Below are 18,165 nucleotides of genomic sequence, written 5' to 3'. Positions count from 1 at the left end.
TTTGTGCCCACCGTTTGTTATGTTGCACTAGACTTCCATTTTCTTCACAGAACTTGAAAGCAATGTACTTTCTTTTAACGGGATTTCTGATTCAAGGTGTTTTATCAGATGTTATTGAAAGGAAAATTCTTGGCAAGTCATTTAAAAAAACAAAAACAAACAAACAACAAAACCGGTTTATTTTTTAGGCTGGTGAGAGAGATTGTTACGTGTCGTTGACGTCAGCCTTCCTTTTCCACCATCCTGTGTTCCCTCTGTTTGTCCTCCTGCCCTTTCATTGAAAGCCTTTTAGTGACGTCTTCTCGGCTAACATTTCCTGCAGCACTAGGCCCAAAAGGCCATTCCTGTGCAATCTTACTTTTGTGCTAATTGAAAATTGTGATTGTGAAAGCTAATGTAAACCAGTCTCATTTGACACATACAGATCCATACCAGTTACAGTGGGTGCCTTTATTTTTTTTCAGATTTTGCAGAAGGTTCTTGGACATTATGCTTCAATCTCCTGTGACTAAATTCAGTCAAAATAATCCCAGACAAATGTCCAGGAATTTTCATGATGTCTGTCTGTTGTGTGGCTTTGTATTTATAAATGTCTTCATGCATCCCAGTCCATTTTTAAAAATAAATAAATAAATGAAATCAATAAATTCATCATCTCATTTGCAGACTTTCGTGAGGCTTATATTGATCATTACTGCTGCTGGGTTTGACACAGCAAACCTGAGGTTATGCTGTGAGAACCTGTCTGTCTAGTGGTGTTGTTTAGCTGTTAAGGGAACTGAATCAAGTCCTCAGACACATTTATCTGAAATTGTTATTGTCTTGTTTTTATTAGTTTTATTTTTCTATAATCCTGTGTGGGTGGCTGTTGATTTTGCAGAAAAGAAGGATTTCCAGATGTTTTGTGCGTTGTACTTGATAAACTGTTATGGAATGCATTGTATCTTTTTATTATGCAACAGTTGCAGGACAGATTACTGCCGAGTTGATGGGTTAGATGGAACCATAGAAAAAGTGTGATTTAAATGGCTTGCTCTATTCTAGTAGATGGGCCTATCCGTTCAGCAGCTGAACTGTTGAAGAATTAAAGTTTCAGTTCGTTCTTAAAACTAGCCTTTTTTATTTTTTGTTGCAGAAAAGGCCCCTTTTATAGAGCTGAGGTTCCCCACCCTCTGAAACAGTAGCCTGTGTTTGTTCCACTTTACTTTGATTTCTCCACACTTGAATTAGATTGAAGTCTTTCTTTACAAATTGCAGTCTGGCCTGATTTAAAGTAATTATGCTTTGTAGGAGGAAGTGCATTTCCATCTGTTTTTATTTGTTTTTATTTTGACCATTTTAAAAGCTCTTGGTCTTTTTAAGGCTTCAGGAAAGTGTTAATTTTTCTTGAAGCTTCATTGTTCTTCTTCCTTTGAAATCCTTTTCTGAACGTTGTAGTGAATATTATCTGCCAGGCCACTGTTCTGGGATCTAAACGGTTAACAATTTACTTTTGTTTGTTTGTTTTGTTTTATCAAAGTATATTAGTTTAGTTAGAGTTGTTTCTAATAGAGTGTATTTACTCTAAATATTTAGTTCCTCTGGGATAAGAGCCCAAGGTCTCATAAGCCTAATCGCTGGTATGGATATAATTTAGGGTTTTCGGTTCATGTCTGAGATTAACCATACTAAAAATAACAGTAAGGCCACAGGAAGATCACACAGTCTGCAATAAACAAAACAGAGAACCCTTACTAAATGTTCAGGAAAATGAGAAAAATGTGCACCACTGTAGAGCAACTCAAGTGAGCAGTATAGCAAGGCAGTGACATAACTGCATTCTCACAGTCCTGGAGAATGCACTCTTTATCCAGAGAATGTGCTTGTTTAAAAATGACATTCCTAACTGAGGGTGTTTTATGGGCTTGTTCCGAAGCATGTAGTGTAACCTCACTGAATGTATGTCTACCACTCATGTTGGGTCTCGCATTCACCAAATGGGCCCTTTATCAGATTTGAAATAACGATATTAAAAAAATAAAATAAACAAGGCGCTGATGTTTTCACAACCTGTGCCGTGGTGAAACAGATAAACCTTTCTGGTTTTGGGTTCATTAGGGTGCAGGGCTACCTTTCTAGATTACTGTGAATGTGTTATTTTTTGAATTGAAGTTGAATTGAAGGTGACTGCAGTATGTACAGAACGATCAAGATATTGGGTGTGCTGGGTTAGGGATATTGCTGGTGTTGAGAATGATGGATATAGTGATCAAAAGTGGCTAAACTTCTTTTTTTTCTTTTTTCCTTTTTTCCTTCCCACAGAAAAAATAATCGACAGTATTTTGGCTCTTACGAAAAATTACGGACTGTCCTCTGCTCTGGATAGGTAGGTGGAGTTGTATGTCTGGGAAGGGGTTTTGGAAGGTGGGGAGTTCTGCTGAATGAAATTCACTTTCCAGAGAGCAAACTGGGGAGAAAAAAAAATAACACTAACTTGGCTTTTCCCCTTGGTTGTGCAGCCTATATAAGGAGCTTGTTTGGTCTCATCTGAACAACGCACAGGGCACCCTTTTAGTTTTTCACTGTTGAGTACAGAGAGTTCAAGCCAGCTGAATTGTGTTAAGATCCCAAGGGGGCTGACTAAGTGACATGTTGCTCACATATCCCTGTGCCCCACTGTATCCTATACATAGAGAAATAGAGACAGTGATGTAATAAGATGACTACTCAAATACACATTGTTTGTGTAGAGTTGCAGTAAGCTCTGATGGCACCCATGTGTGTATCCAGCTCTGTCTTTGCATCTTATTTAGCAGATTTAGCAGATGCCTTTATCCAAGGCGACTTACAGAGACTCGGGTGTGTGAACTATGCATCAGCTGCAGAGTCACTTACAATTACGTCTCACCTGAAAGACGGAGCACAAGGAGGTTAAGTGACTTGCTCAGGGTCACACAATGAGTCAGTGGCTGAGCCGGGATTTGAACCGGGGACCTTCTGGTTACAAGCCCTTTTCTTTAACCACTGGACCACACAGCCTCATCTTCCATCTTCTGTTGAGGTATCAGCGTGACATAGAGAGTTCTTGTATTCCACTTCAGGGACCTAGCATCAGAACAGGCCCTTCTGTCTAGCAGAGAGCAAGTTGAAGTGTTTATAGAAACTGAATTTATTAACCTGGAAATTCCAGAAGCACACTGAGAAAATATCTCTAGACATTGGTTGTAAATTCATTGCTCCAATTCAACAAGAATTCTTTGGATTGAATGGTAAAACAGTACAATACTTTGTCCAATACCTGTACTTTATAAGGTGCTGCCACCCAGTCTTGCTTAGCTTCAAAGAAGTGACAAGCTATTTGTGTGGCTGACTTCCAAGGCAAATCAGGTGCTGTTGGTTAGAGGGTACTTTCCCCTTTTGAGCCAGAGCTCAGATACTGAAGTGAAGTCATTATGTCTACTCTGGACACAAAATATCTCCTGGCACTTTCAAAGAGGAGTGTTAACCCTAGTATCCTGTTTAAATCCCAATACAAATCTGTAACACTCACCTGGTTAAAGCTCCCCTATCCTGGCTTTATCCCTGTATATTGGGACTGGATGTTCTTGTGTATGAGATTTCACTTGTCCCTAGGGCTAAGCCAAGTATAGTTAGAATGGTAGTACCGTTCTATTAATGTTTGCAAAGGCTAAGAGCAGTATAGATTGCTGTCTAGTACTGGGCTATCGGATAACTAGTATTGCGAGAAGTGTTTCATTGTGTTTTTTTGCTATACAGGTCAGACAGGATAGAGAGGAAAATGTTCGTTATCAGAACTGCAAATCGACAGCCTGCTAAAGTTAGTAATACAAAATATTATGTTTATAACTGCTTTTGCAAACTGTTCAGTTATTATCCTCTTCTAAAACTATATATTTTTGTTACAGTTTATATCTTGCTTAAGAATGTTGAAAGACTTAATATATTTTTTCATGTTTAGGCAAATAAATATTTTATTTCCCCATATTTAAGTACCCTTTGCTGGTGTTAGCCTCAATAAAGTACTCTGTTAAGTGTGCTTATGTGAACCAATGTATATGGAACACATGTATAAGGTAATGCATTTTGCTGTCTGCATTCCTCAACCCAAGCTTGTGAGCAGATTTGTTAAAGTAGCAATTGTCTTTCTTTTTTTCTGGTCTCTAACAAATATCTGTTGTCTCAATTCCTTATTTTTAAAGAAAGAAAGAACGAAGAGAAGTCAATTTTCTGTGAACTAACCACCAATTACACAGACGTTCTTTTCAGCTCAGTTTCCAGTCCCAGCCCCTTAGCCTCTGACTTTGGGGTAATTTTTTTGGTAACACTTGACCCTTCTTGGGTTAGTCATACACTAGCTTACATCCCATGCTTGTAGAAGGCAGTCAAACCTACTGCTCCCAATCCATTTGAGTCGTCTCCATGTTGACATGCATTTTCTATATTTGTCAGCAGATTAATGTGGGAATATTTTTGGTAAATATGCATTTCTGTAAACATACAGCCTTAACCTTTTGATCACACTTAGACATTTCAGCTTCCTCTGCTGAATGGGGGAATGAATGTTCAGGGGGGAGGATCAGGGTCAAAGGCAAGGGCAGCATGCAGATCAAGGCTGGAATGACATTCTGGAGAAAGAGCATTAAAAAAAGAGAAGGGTCCAAACCTCCCCCAATCTGTTCTGGAGACCAGATTGGAAAAGTGCAGTGGTGTGAAGCCTCTGAAGTAGTTCACATCACTGTGCATTCAGAATCTATGCAAGGCTTGGGTCAGGGACTGACTGCTTGACTGGTGTCTTTCATTTCAAAGACACCAAGTTCAAATCTTAACTCCACGGAGAGCAAAAAGCCAGTGCCTGCAATCCCCAGTGGGACCCAAGTCTGTAAAAGACACTATTGTCTACCAGTTTCTTTTAGTTTCACAGTTTTCTTTACACACTACTGAATACCTAAACATTTCACCCTTTTGATGTAGGGGCTTTCAGATGTATGGATAAAATAACAGAATATCATGTTCTGTAATCAACATTATTAGTTGAAAGGCTACTTTTTTCTTTCACCCTTTTTATCCCTGGGACAGCTATTTGACCCTGCTGGAATAGTGCAGTCTGCTGCACCTGGGTTTGTTGCCAGTACTGTGTGTGATGAGATTCCTCCTCCCTCTCTACACTGAGAGGCCCTTGAGCCCTGTCACACTGTTAACCCTTTGCAGTCCATTTATTAAGTGCGTGTCAGGCGTGTCTGGTCCAATTTATTTTCACACGCGCAGTTAATTTTAGATGCGCTGTTTAAAAGTATTTTTTTTCCACAGTTAAATGGGTTTGAAAGGCCCTGCATATCAACAAAGCACTCACTAGGCATCTCCTGCCCCGCCCCACCCTTTCGTTCGCTATAGCTTTCACATATGCTAAGAAATAAATAATAATAATAATAATAATAGTCGTACATACCGAGCAATCATCTCCTGATCACTCGTTTTATCACCAAACTCCTCAATAATGCGATCCAAGTCATTATTTTATTACTATAACATCTCAAAAAAGCTCTGCAAATGTCAGTGATATTCTCTGTGCGCTGATTCAGTAACAGCCAGCTTGTTTCCTTATGGTCGCCCCTATCTGATGCCAGGGGCAAGTATGACTATTCATTTTACGCCCATTTTTTTTTTATTTTCCGGCTTGTCTCGGCTCCTGTCGCTCCCATTCGGCCATTGAATGGTTTTCTCGGCTTTTTCCGGAGAAAAAACGACTAGAAACCCGTTGAGTTTTTTGATGATGTCGGACAGGGTCTGACATTGTACCGGATAGGAATAATTGCAATATCGGACCAGGTCCGACATAGGACAGCAAAGGGTTAATGGGCTACCGGAATTGAATGAATTCTCTCCTTTTCTTCACAAGTCTGAACTGTAAGAGGTGCATCATTGTTGGGAATGGCGGGATCCTTGCTAACAAGTCTTTGGGGTCCCGGATCGATGACTATGACGTTGTTGTGCGGTGAGTATGCAGGAGGGTATAATAAAACTGCATGTTTCCAGTAAAGGTTGAAAAGACTAGAATGCTTTCCTGGTGTGAACGAAGTGTGTAGTGAAAACACGCCAGCATGACAATACAATTCTCCAAGTGAAAAAGCTATAAAATAAGGCTCCGATTGCAAACTGTTCATACTTGCGGTTTGTTGATAATCCAATTTCTTTGTGAAACAGAAGAGTTTTATTTGATATTCTGAAAACCCAGAATTGGATTTGCATTTAGTTGATTTGATGCAGTGACGACAGAACAGATAGGTAAGCGGATGGAGGTGGTATCCATGTTTGGACAGACAGACAGGTGTGCATGTTTGTAGTTTTGTGCAGCGCTAATCGAAAGCATGTGCCTCTCTGTGTGAGCATGCTCCACCCTCCTGGGGCACGTGAAGCGCCATTCCTCTGGAGGCCAGCCTTTCAAGTGCTGTCTCCCTGAGCCTTAGATCTCGGTGTCTGTCTGCATGACGTGGGACTGGGAGCATCACAGTGCTGACCCCCTGACAACTGGAACTAATAAACTCACACAGCCAATAGGGATCCACTTGCCCCCTAGATCATGATGTGTGTGTGTGTGTGTGTGTGTGTTGTAGGGGGGGGGGGGGTGATGGCACGGCAGACCAAAGCACCCTATTTAGCCACAGCATTTTGATGTAGGACGGTTTAATCGGTAACAGCAAGGTGAATATCAGAATATTACTGCCTTGCTGGTCATCTTTTTTTACTCCTATCATTCTTGCTCTCCCTAATAAGCTTTGATTATTATTCTATTATTCTGTCTGGAAACTGTTTGAGGAAAGTTTTTAATCCAGTAACAGTACCTGCGTTGATGAAATACAGTTCTAAAATCAGACTGGAGGGAGACAGATTCTGGGTGGTGCAAAATTGAAATGAAAACACATTGAAAAGACTTGTTGCAAATGGCGGAAACATGCAGTATTGTCATTCTTCATGTTTAGCTGAATGAATAAACAGATTTAGTCTACGTGTAAAGTGTAATTTCGTGAGAGACTTGGAAATGGATCTGACATGGACTGCCTTTCTGTATAATAAGTAATTATATCTTTTTTTTTAACTTATATTATAAGTATAATTAACCTATATATAATGTAAATTTATGTTTGTGAATAATAATGCTATTTATTAATCTAGTATTGTTACACTTAACCTATTGTGTCAGCAATGAAAAGAATGTCTCTCTTTTTGCTGTCAGTGTTCCAGCATCACCAATAACCCCACTCCACACAGCCTCTAGCCAAATAGCAATAGTATTACAGAAAGGAGAAGAGGTGCCCTTGGAACTTGCTGTGGGTCTCAAGCCAGGGATTGACACTCAGAAATTGATTTGTTGGGAGGTACAGACTGGCAGCACCTGCTCTACAGTGTTAGGAACGTGTGCTGTCAGCACCCAGCCAGCCCGGGGTCAATGCAGCTGGGTCTGTTTGTGAGTCAATAACATGGAAATTGAGAAGGATTAACAAGGTGACGAGGGGGTGCGAGAGATCAAAGCAGAGGGAGATAGCCAGACCAGCATGGAGATGGTAGAAATAAAGGGAGATGTGATAGCAAGCGACTTTGAAGAGGAATGTTTTGTGTTTTGTTTGTTTGTTTGTTTCTTTATTGGTGTACCTCCTGTAAACTAGAAGTTCTTAAGCCACTTCCTGTTTTGTTTTTAAATGAAAAATACATTCTGAAAAATTGAATAAGTTATTTGTATATTCTGTTTTACATTTAGATATACATTGATAACTGAATATGACGGTCACCAAACTTTTTTTTACAAATACAGTACTTATTGTTTGAGCACTTGGAAGACAATCAATGGAGCTTGAGCCGTGAAGTCTAAGTAGAGGCTAAAGACACACTGACACCTTGAGCTATTTGTCATCGAAATCAGGCTGGCAGAACACTGCCCGCCGACTACAGTAGTGCCTACAAGGATTTGTGGCTCCCAGTGCAGCATGCTAACCTGCCACTTTTCCCACTTCAGAAACAGCAGCACTAAATTGTACAAAAACAACAGATGCCTATAGTTGCTCAACAGCTACGAGATGTAGGAAATGGTCCTCCCTGGCAGGCAAAGATCTTAATAAAAAAAAATGGGTCTTCGACATTTGAATCTGCTTTCATGTTGTTCTTGCGGTTGGATTCATAGGTTGCCAAAAGCGATTGGTTACGTCACACAGCGCAGTGTGCAGAAATTACAGTACAGCACCGTTACATTCATTTATATTTTGTTTATTGCATCTATGGAATCGTCTTTCGAATTCTATATCAAGTGTGTACACCTGCATTATGAAAAGCCTGTTTCTAAATACTGTTCTACTAGTACTGGCTCTGGTAAAAACAATTAAAACTGCTAAATACTGTCATTAATCAGCACAAAGATTTTGGAGATTTTAATCTTTTTCTTCTAGGTGTCACAATGTATTTTGGTTTAACACATTTGTTTTTTATATGATATGGTGGTAGTACGGTAAGAGCCTTCATTGTCCAGGTCATGCTTTTCTAGTTGATAATGATGCACTCTATCTACAGGTTGAATGAGGCTCCAGTGAAAGGATTTGTGAAAGACGTGGGTTCAAAAACAACAGTAAGGATCACGTACCCCGAAGGAGCCATCCAGAATTCCGATCGCTATGAGAAGGACTCCCTCTTTGTCTTGTCTGCGTTCAAACCCCTTGACTTCAAATGGCTCAAGCAGATTGCATCCAAGGAGAAGCTGGTGAGGGCTGGGGCGTTTGGTGGCTTTGCATGGGTTGCCTGAAGGGGTGGGGGGCACTTTATTTTAGTATTAGTTAAATGCTGTAAGATTTTCTTCAGGATATTGCACACTGAAATTAAAGCATAAAATGTTCCGTTGGGCAACAGAGCAGTTTTTACAACTTTTTAAATAATAACCTGTGTGTAGAAGTAAATAGGTGTGCATTTATACTTTCATCTGATATCAGCAAGCCACCATACTTATCAATGGTTTTTGCAATGGTTATGTATTCATGCAGTGTAGTGCAGGCATGCTCATCTCCACAGATCTCTTACCCCCATGGGGGTGAAGATCACCTCTGCAGCACCCAGGGGCTTAAGCATGGTTTAGGATTATCTGCCTGCAGCGGCTGTCTCTAAACTAACTGCTTTGAATCTGCTTGAATTCTGATGATTCGCTCCAACACCTCCTTCTGTTCTCCTCTTAAGAGTTTAAATTGTGCTGCTGTCCTTTTGTGTCTGACAAATAATAAAATGTGTCAGTCAAGGTGATTGACGGCTCCTGAATTAGTGCCTAAATTGGTTGGTTTCTTTAACTGACTGAACGTCCTTATCTGCCTTCATAAAGCTCAAGTAAAAGTGGGGAAAATAATGAGGCACTTCTTTGGGTTTTACTGTCTTTTAAAAAGCTTGGTTGCCCACAGAGTCTGGAGCCCAGGAGTCCAGATTTTTCTTTTTAATTCAGTGTAAAAGCAGAGATAGATATCTAATTCTTTCATTTTAGTGTAACACGTTTCAAGTTGCATTTTCTTTTGTTCTTAGCTTTTAAAAATACATATATAAATATCAGTGATATTCTACACACTTACCTCAAGACAGTTTGAAATTCTTCCGTTAACCACACATTTATACAGACTGCCAACAGTCCTTGCCCCGGAATGGTGTCTCCTGCTCACCCTCCTCTTTGGAATCCACAGCTGCCTTTCCCAGGGGGGTGATACTCTTGTCTTGGTACAAAGTGGTGTAGCTCCACAGGCATGTGCTCAACATAATAAACGATGATATGAGAGCATCAAATTAGAATCCACCGGATAGCGTTTTTTTGTGAAATCTTGTTACAGCAGAAGGAATCCTGTTCACAAGAGCTGTGGCTGAACTGGGATGTCCCATCTCAAGATTTTGACTTTGTTTAATCCTCCCATTTTCATTGCAGCCTTATCCATTGTTTAGGAGCCCTGCTCCTTGTAGACAGCAATGCAATTTGGAATTTAGTTTAGTCTTCATAATAATACAAGTTCAGAGAATCCCCTATCTCTGAAAAAGTGCTTTGGATACTTCATTGGTAGAACAGCTTTTTAAACCAAATTCTGTTTGTAATACAGTTCAAGGAAAACATGCATTGTGACTGCGTGAACTTAACAGGTTTGAATGGTATTTCCCTATAAAAATGCACTATGCCGCATGATTCAACCACTGTGTTTCTATATATAGAATACATTGTCAATGCCTTTTGTATAACCACAACTATGCCAGTGTGCACATAATAAGCATGGTATACCAAACCCTGTGGTTTGACTGTGATGGATTTGATGGGGCTGGTTATTTCAGTCTGCCTACAGTCCTGTAAAGCATCTGGTATGCATAGAAGGCACCCCTTACAGTGAATTTGGACCAACATTTTCCATGAGGCGAATAGTGCTTTGCACCAGGACTTAATGTACGTGTGCCATAATCCCCTTTGATTAACCTGTCAGGGTTTTCCTAGTTTCCATTAGCCAGAATGTGCAAGAATCATTGGGTCCAACCCACACAACTAATTATGAGATGTCCCTACACTGGGATAACAGAGGAATTAGTGCTTTTATCTCCTCTGAAAAAAACAAGCAAGCCAATAAAAATTCCAAGTTCCTGGAAGGCTAGTTTGCCATTGTTCTGCTACTTTGATTTGGATAACAAATTGCCAGAATAGTGTACATGCAGGTGGTCATGGCTCTGTAAAAAGCTTTTGCATTTTAGCAGAGCACAGTAGACATTTGTGTTTTAAGAGACGTGTCGGCCGTTTGGTTGGAAACGTAAAGGGAAATGACAATAGCGCATAATAAAATCCTAATTGTTTTATTGTACTGAGAAAAATATTAAACAAGCAAACAGTCTATTCAGGAAAGGCATGTCTGACTGTAGAGACAATCTGCTTTAGAAAATGACATCTTTTGACTGTGTTTAGTCCAACAATACCCCTCCCTTCTCTCCTTTCAGCAACCAAGAGTAACAAAAACTTTGAATTGTAGCATGTGGGGGCTTTGAAGTATCGGATTCAGAAGTACCCTTTGTGGCACATTTATGTTTTCTGACGGAAAGAATGCAGGGCTTGTCAACATTTTTAGGCTGGGGGTGGGGGGGTGAACTCCCAGTATCTTCCTGGTAGATTGTGTATGAAAACCCACCCTCTGGGCCAAACTTTACACAACACTTATTTCAGAGGAGTGGCCCGAGGCCCTTGAGCCTTGCTCTTGTACTTGGCGTGACCTGTTTCAGGTCAGGTACTGTGTGACAAACAGCAGTCTAAAGCCCTGTCATCCATCTCTGAGAACCCACAATTGAACTCAAAAGAAATAAGAGATGTATTTTTGTTTTTGCTCTGGTCAGAATAAGTTTGGACAGAACACATAATGATTTCAAGAATATAAAGGACATTTTAAGCTGTACAGTTATTTTAATATGTAGAAACATTACCTATTCATACTTGAAACTGTTGTGTGGAAGTGCTCTGTGTGGTTTAAATGGTAGACATAAAACTGAAGTTTTGTGTATCCCCTCTGAGCTGAACCTGTTAACTCTTATAACAGTCTCGTAACATTTAAAACTCCAAGCTCACTTTCTTCAGTTTGGCATCTAAGGGACTTTCACTGATGGACTAATTTATATAAGGTTTTCTTCAGTCATACCGTAACACATGCAGGAACCATGTTGAGGGAGAAATCTCTGTAATTCATTCCAATAAGTTGCTGGCTGGTGTTGCAATGGAGAGCTGAGACATCTACTAATACAGCCAATTAACCTTTTGTTATATCTGTACATATGAAATGTACTCCTAAAATATAAAAATCAGAGGCACCATTTCCTAAACCAATGTCTCTCTATTTCTCCTAGAAACGGTCACTCTGGGGTCTTTTCATTCAGCTTGACATTTACTTGAAGCTTTGTAGTCTTGAACTGAAAGGTCAGGGGCAGAGCCTGGTCTGTGAGCAGCCAGGCATATCAACAAAAACTCTTACCGTTCTTCCACGCAGAGAGAGAGAGAGAATGAGATGCTCCCAAAAACAGTCAAAAACTGTTTTAAAAAAACATGTCATCTATTGATGTAGATATTATATGATAGATAAGTGCCCCAAGCAACAAAATAATTCCTGTTGGGTTGACAAAAGGCCTTTTCACACTAGCTTTCACATTGCCAGTTTCAACCCGAGACGAAACTGTTTTACCGGGGTAAACTCACCCCTGACAGAAAGTAGGGTTGAGAATTTTCAACCCAGGACAAAGCGCTCACCTCAGGTTGAAAAATTAAATGTGAATGCAACAGGGTTACGCTCGCCTCGAGTTGAAAACGCGCATGACAGTAGCCAAAAACAAACGTCAAGGGGCAAGGTTCACAGATCCACGCGCAGTTGTAAATAAAAAATATATATAAATGGCAAGAGTGTTATGGAGTGATGATGAGGTCTGGGAGCTGCTCAGTCTGGGCAAATGAAAATATCCAGCGGCCGCTGGATGGAACAAAAATAAACTTAAAAGTAGCATACAGGATTGTGATTGTTGTCGTAGTAACCTGAAAAGGTTACGTCTTGCACGGAGCACACGTTGCCAGCGCCTCCTCCCAGCTTGTTGTACACGAGCCCTCCTTCACAAAATAATCAAAACAAAAAATGAAAGCCATGTCGGGAGCCATGTTGGATATTTACTTCCACCACTGTGTTTGACACGGGTTGAAAATATGCAGTGTGACACGGTCACGTCCAACCCCGGGGTGAATCTTAACCCGAGAACTGTAGAGCACAGAAAATGTGAATGCATGCAGGGCTGAACTCAGGGGGGAGTCACCCTGGGGCCACGTGTACTTGAAACTGATCTGACTGTGAGAGTTCTAAGACTCTTGGGGGGGCTTTTCGGTAGCTGAGGGATAATGACATCTGAACTTGGAATCTGACGAGATGGTCTGCAAGGTTTATAGTACAGTGCAGACCCTGTTAACCAGTGACAAACCGCTGCTGATGTTGGTGGGTCTGTAGCTTAAACTTGCTCTATGCAGCTGTCGGGCCTCATTGATATTCCTTTAAGCACTCAAGTGTTTTTCTAAGCACCCAAAATTAGTTTGACAGCATGGTAGAGCAGAAGAGGTCACTGAGCAGAAAAAAAGAAAAACAGAACTACTGTATACATAATATTAAACAAGTTAAATAACCCTGAGAAGGTTTAAGAGTTCCTTGCAGTCCCAGATCTGCTGTTATGGTCTTTGGATAATAAGAAAAGCTGTCCCATAATCACAGTTACAGACCCTTTCAGTTTTCAAGCCACAGTACTTGGATCTGAGTCAAGTAAGAATAGAAGCACTTGAAGCTCCTGAAGGTTGGGAACAGTGGAAGATGAATCATAGGTGGATTTTGGGAGTCTTAATAAAACTGTATTTCAGGTGAGTTGCACTGAGAAGACTTCCAGGGATGGCCGGCCAACTTGGATCTGGGGATTTTACGAGTCTTAGTGGCTGTTGCTCTTTCTAACATGGCCTTGAGATGGCCCCTATTGTGGGGATATTAAAGGAGACCTTGTGGTTTTATCTGATGGAACGAGGTCAAAAACATGTTGCGGGATCACTTACTAAAGTAGTGGCAGAAGAGAAAATATGGAGGCAGTCAGCTATTGGTGTTATCTTAATTCCCAGATGAAAGAGGAGAATGGGCCTCCTGTGGAGATGGGACAGCTCTTATACCCATTGAGGGGCACCCTTCCTGAACAAGCTATATCAGCCAGTTCTGTGAGACCCCTTGTAATTGTGTTGCTCTCCACTTCCAGTCCCCAAGGGGAACGGTGTCCGAATGGGTCTACGAACAAAAGCCCAGTGAGAGTTTCCCCCCTGGCTGGGATGGTGTAATAGAGCCTTTGAGAAATGGAAGCAGTACAAGATTCTGTTACACCTGGCTGGGTGGGATGTGGTTAGTCGGTAATTAAGAGATACAGTAAGTCTGTTGGAAGGGTCCCTACTAGTTTTGTTTTGCATGTTTAATTATACGTGCTAGAAATGTCTTTACTGTATCAAACCTATTACTTATTAATTTGCTTAAGTAGACCTTTTTACTTGTTTTCAGCTTAAACAGTTCCAGATTTCAAGTTACATGTTATAAGCAACTTGAACTCTGCAAACAATTAAATTATCAGTTCAATTAAAGGTCTAGTTAAGTAATTGAGAGCTCAGTTGGAATGAAAACCAGCAGACCCAGTTGGTCCCCAGGACCAGGATTGGGAAACCCTGATTTAGACAATCAAAAAGTCATTATGTTGTGAGCTCAGTACTGGGATATTTTAAAAACACCAGCAAATTCAGTATAAAATTTGGTTCTAGAGATCTCCATATATAAAATAAAGTGCAGACCGCTTAAAGTAGTACTGGTAACTGTCACATGGGTTGTTTTCTAAAAAAGGCTGTTTTTAAAAGACATGCCCTCATGCCCTGACATGAAGCCACAAAGCACAAAAGCTGATGATGATCACATGACACAAATCTTGATTAATTAACTGCCATGTGTGTACATGTACATGCTCGGTACTGAGAGGCAGCAGTGCTTTGATCCTTCACCCTCGCAGGAGAAGGGGATGGTTTATCCAATGGGAATCCTCACAGGCACTCATGCACCATGGCAGACCTGGAATCCTGCAAAATGTCTCTAATCAGGTCTCTGGTCTCCTGGAACAACACTCTTAACAACAGGGTCTGTTTGGGAGGAGAGTTACAAGGGCAAAACAGTCAAGGGCAGCTTCTGGGTACCGGCCACAAATTGTACTGTGACAATATTCCCTTTGTATGACTTAGGGTCATGTAATACAGTACACCCTCGCTATAACAAACCTGTTGGGGTCCAAGCCTTTTGTTCATTATATTGAGGTGTTTGTTATAGCGAAAGGACAATCAAAATGAACAGTACACAGTTAGAGTAAGTTAATGAATTGAGATTTGTGAATAAAAGTAGAATTACGTGTACCTGCTCGTCCCATGTATGCAGTATTCTGCCTTTGCTTTAACCTATTCGTTAAAGAATTAAAACGCAGTACAAAAAGCAAAAATCCTGATTTGAAGCTGAACTTTTATTCAATCTGACATGAAACATTTCAAAGTGCAACAAATCTTAATCCAACATGCAATCCCAAACTGAGTTTTTATTCCAAGTCAACCCGACATGAAAAGTTCATCAGATCCTCAAGTTTTTATTGTTGTTGTTGTTGTTGTTGTTGTTTTTTCATTAGTATATTTTGCTTTGCCACATAGTTGCTGAACAAGCCAAAAAACAGAGTGCTTTTTGACAACCTCTATTCACGAAAGAGATATGCCTGCGTTTCTCCTTTTTTCAAATGATCAATATAGTTTCCAGCTTTGTTGCAACATGAAATGATTTTCATTTCACAGGCATAGTTAGACCGTGCATGCTTTTTATTAAGACAAAAGAGTTGACTTCACTGCGGAGGTGGCATCTCGTGCGTACAGACCAGGATGTTGACAGTGTTTTATATTATCTTTTTTTTGGGGGGGGGGGGGGGGCAGGGGCCAGGTTCGTTATAGACAAAGATTTGTTATAATAAAGGGTGTTATAGCAAGGGTGTACTGTACTATTACTAATATTATTATTATTTATTTATTTAGCAGACACCTTTATCCAAAGCGACTTGCAGAGACTAGGGTGTGTGAACAGTGCATCAGCTGCAGAGTCACTTACAGCTACGTCTCACCCGAAAGACGAAGCACAAGGAGGTTAAGTGACTTGCTCAGGGTCACACAATGAGTCAGTGGCTGAGGTGGGATTTGAACCGGGGATCTCCTGGTTACAAGCCCTTTTCTTTAACCACTGGACCAAGGGCAGTACTAAGGGCTATGCATACACATTGGGAAAGGCAGTGCCTTTATAGATCATCATTAACTAGTTTTTCATGCTTCGGACAGAGTAGCAACAAATGTGTCATTTGTCATAGTTTTTGGAATGTTTTTTTTTTTTTTAACACTTCGAACACTTCTGTGTACACTGCTGTTGACATTTGAATACTTAAGTGCTAAGGGTTCCCAGAGAAAATCTAAAAACAACTACAAAAAACTGCCATTTTATAATTGTTTTTATTGTGTGGGATGTTATGATCACTAAACCTCAAATTACTTAAAAGGCATAGCGGAAAGAAATATATGCAACTATGATTGCATTTTGATTATGAAATAATAAGATCCTATCGCCCACTTGACCGTGGATCACCCCAGTTTTAGTATTTGCAACATTCCACTGAGGGGTGTGCTGATGCTCGTATTTACAGAGTAATTAAGATCTACCTTTAAAAAGTGTCTGTAGGTATTCAATAAATCAAACCACGCTTATTTATTAAAGTGTTGATTTTCAAAGCAAGAAACCAATCCATAACACTTAATTACTGCATTGATGCCATAAACCGACAATGAAAATATGTAACAAAAAAAAATAAAAAAATTATCGAAAGACTAAAAGAAAGGTTAGACAAATAATCGCTTATAAAATATACATGAATTGTAGTTTGATCACAACAGGTTCTATTGAATGCCACTGCCAGATAGTTATTGATTGATACTCAATAATTGTGTAAACAAGTGAAAATGAGAGACCGCTTTGTTTTGAGTTGAGTAATTAACACATTTTATTCCATTTAATATATACCTACCAGCTTCACATTTTTAAAGGTAAAATACAAGTTTCGGCACACCCCTGTGAAATATGCTATGGAGGCAGGATTAATTTAATGCAAGACACAGACAACATTGGTTACAAACAAATAATGCATACATAATAAATCAATCAATCAATCAATATTTATTCTAAGTAGCACCTTTCGTAGTAGACCACCATCACAAAGTGTTGTACAAGATAGTGAGGAACAATGCATAATACATTAAATACAGTGAAATACAGGGCATAGTACATTAAATACAAACAGAAAAACAAGGCTAGGATGTGAATTCTAAACATTGTGGATGCGTGTGTCAAAGAGAATCATATGAGTGAGATGCAATTTAGACAACAGCTAATAACAGATATCAGGCTTAAAGAGCATTGAAAGGAAGAGAGAACAAGTGGGTCTTGAGAGTTGGTTTGAAGTGAGCGACTGGGAGTTACATGCACTAAACAAGGGAGAAAGTTCCCGAGAGTTCCATGAAGCTAAAAGAGCGCTCTCATGTCCTCCTTCTATTTGACTTTTGATGACAGGGCATGGTCCCATTGCACCAGTGCCTTTTTTTTTTCCCCAATGTAATTTAACTGATGAATGACATGTTTTGATTTCAGCTTTGTACACTGAGGTCCATCCAGCTATGTGTGGCATTCCCAGAGTAAACCCATTGTGTTTATGCAGGGGCCAGGCTGGTGCTGTACAATGTGTCCAACAACATGTACAGACTCTCAGCTGGGTGAGTTGCCCTGCCATTAGTGGTGCATACTCTTGGCATGTCATCTTAATTATGCGCAGCTACCAGCAGTGGCAGACAGAAGGTACAGTGTTGGAACCTGGAGTTTTTCAGCCTCTGTGGAAAAGTTCTGGACAGTGCAAACTCAATAAAGTCTACAGCGTTTGCTTAAAAGTGTTTGCACTAGTTTCATTGGCATGCATCAAAAAGTAGGGAATTCCATAAGTGTTAATTGCTTTTAGCCCAGTTTTGTGCTTTTACACACACATTTTTTGTAAAGTAATTCCCTGTAAAGCACTATTTAGTAAGTTGCAAATTATGTCTTCTTAGTCATAAAAATCCTTTCTGTTTGTCTCTCTGCATCGGGCCCCGAGCCTGCAACAGCCACAGTGACCTTCTATCTGAAACTCTTACTATTAAATTATGTCACTGCTGGACATTGTTCTTTCAATGAGTAAATCTGGGGTCACCATTGCACAGAGGTGTCGTCTCTGCCTTGGTCTTGGGTCAAGTCACAGGAAAACGCTAATGCTATTGGGTCATTTGAAATGCTGCCAATGCGATCCGAAGCCAATTAAAAAGTGTGTTATGAAAAAAGCATTAAGACTGTCTCTTGCTGTTTTAGACAGAGCCTCTGAAATGTCCCTTTTGTAGGTGGGAAAGTTTTGATAGTGACTGAAGAAGGTGTAATCGGACGAAGAGCCCCATGTGCACTGCCTGCTTGCTCCCAGATGGGTTTCCCATTATCTGTGCTTTTTGTGAGG

The 18,165-nt window shown here is 40.2% G+C and overlaps 1 protein-coding gene across 6 annotated transcripts in view; it reads left to right on the top strand.

The window, feature by feature from the left end:
• The window catches only part of LOC117416617 (CMP-N-acetylneuraminate-beta-1,4-galactoside alpha-2,3-sialyltransferase-like), an 80,699-nt gene that overhangs the window by 46,527 nt on the left and 16,007 nt on the right, over window positions 1-18,165 (top strand). For 5 of the 6 annotated variants that reach the window (XM_059034992.1, XM_059034991.1, XM_059034993.1 and 2 more), the window contains 3 exons: window positions 2,302-2,365; window positions 5,897-5,992; window positions 8,557-8,743. In XM_059034992.1, the coding sequence (XP_058890975.1) occupies window positions 2,302-2,365; window positions 5,897-5,992; window positions 8,557-8,743 (347 nt within the window). The remainder of the gene's footprint in view (window positions 1-2,301; window positions 2,366-5,896; window positions 5,993-8,556; window positions 8,744-18,165) is intronic. The other variant, XM_059034995.1, reaches the window with a different exon arrangement.

Source organism: Acipenser ruthenus, chromosome 12 (genome assembly GCF_902713425.1).
Source record: "Acipenser ruthenus chromosome 12, fAciRut3.2 maternal haplotype, whole genome shotgun sequence".
Taxonomy (NCBI): domain Eukaryota; kingdom Metazoa; phylum Chordata; class Actinopteri; order Acipenseriformes; family Acipenseridae; genus Acipenser; species Acipenser ruthenus.
Note: the sequence above shows the minus strand (reverse complement) of the source record. Positions and strands in the feature narration are given on the sequence as shown.